The 3400-nt window shown below is 32.3% G+C and overlaps 1 protein-coding gene and 1 pseudogene across 1 annotated transcript; one reads left to right on the top strand and one right to left on the bottom strand.

The window, feature by feature from the left end:
- The first annotated feature begins 418 nt into the window (after positions 1 to 418).
- LOC125870394 (F-box/kelch-repeat protein At3g06240-like) lies at positions 419 to 1548 on the top strand. The gene has a single exon (XM_049550820.1). The coding sequence runs from the start codon at positions 442 to 444 to the stop codon at positions 1546 to 1548; it is 1107 nt and encodes a 368-aa protein (XP_049406777.1). The 5' UTR covers positions 419 to 441.
- An 872-nt stretch (positions 1549 to 2420) lies between these two features.
- Positions 2421 to 3400, bottom strand: LOC125870113 (F-box/kelch-repeat protein At3g23880-like; annotated as a pseudogene).

The following is a 3400-nucleotide window of genomic DNA, read 5'->3' as shown; positions in this document are numbered from 1 at the left end:
TATAGTCAAACGATGATTTTCTAGCAGGCAAAAGTAGGATACACGTGCTTAAACATAAGAACCTTCTACATGCAACCAGAAACATGTGAAATGACTATCACTATTCTCTTGAAAACACATATCAGACAAATTGGCTATTGCTTTACTAATTGCAATGGAAGAAAGGGCGAACACAACAAGAAATTTGGCAAAAAAACACAAAATAACGCGACGGTTACAGTTAAACGATGGTTTTCTAGCTGGCAAAATTAGGATACACGTGTTTAGACAGAAGAACCTTCTACATACAACCATAAGCGTGTGAAATGACTATCACTATTCTCGTGAAACAAATATATTGACAGAGAGAAGTTTAAATACTCCTCTTGCAGAATAACAAAAGCTCAAACTCAAAACACTATCCAGAACCTATCAGTTTCTCAATCCAAAAATCTTCAAAAAATGCCTAATGATATCATCCTTAACATTCTTCTAAGACTTCCTGTCAAATCGCTTTTACGATTCAAATGCGTCTGCAAATCATGGCGCTCTTTAATTGAAGATCCCCAATTCATTAAGCATCACTACGATATGTCTAAAAGTGATGTGAACCGTCATAAAATATTTCTAACAGGAGGTATATGTGACAACATGGACAATTATTTCTACTCTGTAGATGCTCCACTTCAATATGATTCTGTTGTCTCTGTTCTCGAGACTCCGATACCCGGAATCAATACCTTAAGTAGAGTAAGTTTTATTAGTTCTTCCAGTAATGGTATAATTCTTATAGTTTTTCCTTATGATTTAATCATTTTGTGGAACCCGGCCACCGGAGAATCAAGAAAAATTCCTAGCCCAATTCCTAAAAGGAAAAAGTTAGAAAGAAGACAATTTCCTGCTATTTATGGTTTTGGATATGTTTCATCTATCGATGATTATAAAATAGTTAGGGTAGGGGGAAAAGATAACTCACATGGACATTTTGAGATCGAATTGTTTTCGACGAAAAGTAACGCTTGGAAATTGCTTGGCAAGTTTCCTCCTAACAGCTTTTACTTCGAAGGGGGCATTGTTACCATCAATTGTATCGTTTATATGATAGAGATGGCGGATTTATCTAGAAATATTAATAGATCTACTATATTAAGTTTTTGCTTGGAAAACGAACAATTTCAGGATGTTTTGTTTCCGGATCAAATTCAAAAGTTCCAAGATCCTATTTTGTATGTTTTAGGAGAAAATATTTGTTTGACTAGGATGAAGGATCTAGCTAGAGGAGAATTTGAAGTTTGGCATATGATAGAAGATGGATCAATGAACAACATATGGAGTAAGATCTTGACGATTCCATCGATGCATTGTGGACGTTGCTTGAGGCCCGTGAGTTTAATGAAAATTAATGGATACATAATGCTTCTGAAGCATAAGGGTGATTTTGAGGTCTATAACTCAAATGGAGAGCAAATCGAAATAGTTGAAGTTCCTGGGCTTGAGTCATCACTTTTCTTCAATTGTATTGTACCGTATGTAGAAAGTTTGTTTTCTCCTAAACGGAAACGGATTTAAGATTTCAAGAAAATGGATGTAACGCAAGGAGAGACATTAGAGATGGGCATGGTCTAGTTAACTTTTGTCTAGTAATCAGTTACTTTATCTTTTGTATTGACATGATCAAATCGTCTTGTACTATTTTAACTTTCTTTTTTCGTTGATGTTTCTCAAAATTAAATTTGACAACTCTTGATGCAGATATATAAAAATATACTTTTCAATCTTCGCATCTTAGAATGGTCAAAATTATTGGGTTTCAGGGCATAGTCTGATGGAGTAGATGCTTCGATTTTGAGTTGTTTATTTAATAAAGAAGTGAATTCATTACACAAATTTTAATTTGACAATTGAAAAAAAAAATTAAAAAATTTAAAGGACCTAACATAATCTTTTTTTTACACATTTGTGACCATGGGTTAAATTAATTGTCATAACGTGTGTGAGCAACTGAGCATATACTTGTTTTTACTCATATAATAAAGTATGAGAAGGCGGACCAAATCATATTTGATACCTCTAGTTATGCCCAAATTTAGCTCAAAATTTTAGAAATAATAATAGTTTGAGGCCTTATTATCAAATATAGTTTACTTGATTACGATTCATAGCTATTATTTTGAAGTTATATATATATACAAAAAATTTAATCAAAGACTTTGTATTTTTATTTTATGAATGTGCTTTTTATTTTTATTTCTTACAGAAAACACTTGACCCTCATGAGTCTTGCACGGTGCAAAATAGAATTAATATGCCAGTTAATTCTAATATTTATGACTTAATTAGACACCCGATACTACGAGGGCAATCTTGTCATTTCATGTGCTTCACGAGGATAATGATCATCATTCACGAGTTTCGATTTAATTCTAATATTTATGACTTAATTAGACACCCTCGAAATCACCCTCATGCTTCAAAAACATTATGTATCCATTAATTTTCATTAAGCTCACTGGCCTCAAGCAACATCCGCAAAGCATCGATGAAATCGTCAAGAGCTTACTCCATATGTTGCTCATTGATCCATCTTTTTTTATATACCAAACTTCAAAATTTTGACTTGCTAAATCGCGTATCCTAGTCAAACAAAGATTTTCTCCTAAAATATACAAAATTGGATCTTGGAACTTTTGAATCTGATCTGGAAACAATATGTCATAAAATTATTCCTTTTCCAAGCAAAAACTTAATATAGTAAATTCATTCATACTTCTAGATAAATTTGTCATCACTATTACATAAATGATACCTTTAGTGGTAACAATGTCTCCTTCGGAGAAAAAGTTATATGGAGTAAAATTGCCAATCAATTTCCACGAGTTACTTTTCGTTGAAAACAGATCGATCTCAAAAAGGCCAATTGAGTTATGTTTTTTCCCTACTCTAACTATTTTATAATTCTTGATAGATGAAACATAGCCCAAATCATAAATAGTAGGAAATCATTTTCTCTCCAACTTTTTCTTTTTACGGATTAAGCTAGGATTTTTTTTCTTGATTGCCTGATGATTGGGTTCCACAAAATGATTAACTCATAAGAAAAAACTACAAAAATTATATCATCACCGGAAGAACTAATAAAATTTACTCTACTTAAATGATTGATTCCTCGTATCAGTGGCTTAAGAAGAGAGGCAACAAAATCATATTGAAGTGTAGCGTCTATAGAGTAGAAATAGTCATCCATGTTGTCACATAGATCAACAGTCATAAAGATTTTATGACGATTCACATCACTTTTAGAAATATTATAGTGATGTTTAATGAATTAGGGATCTTCAATTAAAGAATGCCATGATTTGCAAATGCATTTGAATCGTAAAAGTGATTTGACATGAAGCCTTAAAAGAATGTCATTAGGCAT

Source organism: Solanum stenotomum, chromosome 7, assembly GCF_019186545.1.
Source record: "Solanum stenotomum isolate F172 chromosome 7, ASM1918654v1, whole genome shotgun sequence".
In the NCBI taxonomy this organism is placed as follows: Eukaryota; Viridiplantae; Streptophyta; class Magnoliopsida; order Solanales; family Solanaceae; genus Solanum; species Solanum stenotomum.
The sequence above is the reverse complement of the archived record's forward strand: the minus strand, read 5'-3'. Positions and strand labels throughout refer to the sequence as shown.

Excerpts from the sequence above, each read along its gene's own strand:
- LOC125870394 (XM_049550820.1), top strand. The coding sequence starts at position 442 with ATGCCTAATGATATCATCCTTAACATTCTTCTAAGACTTCCTGTCAAA.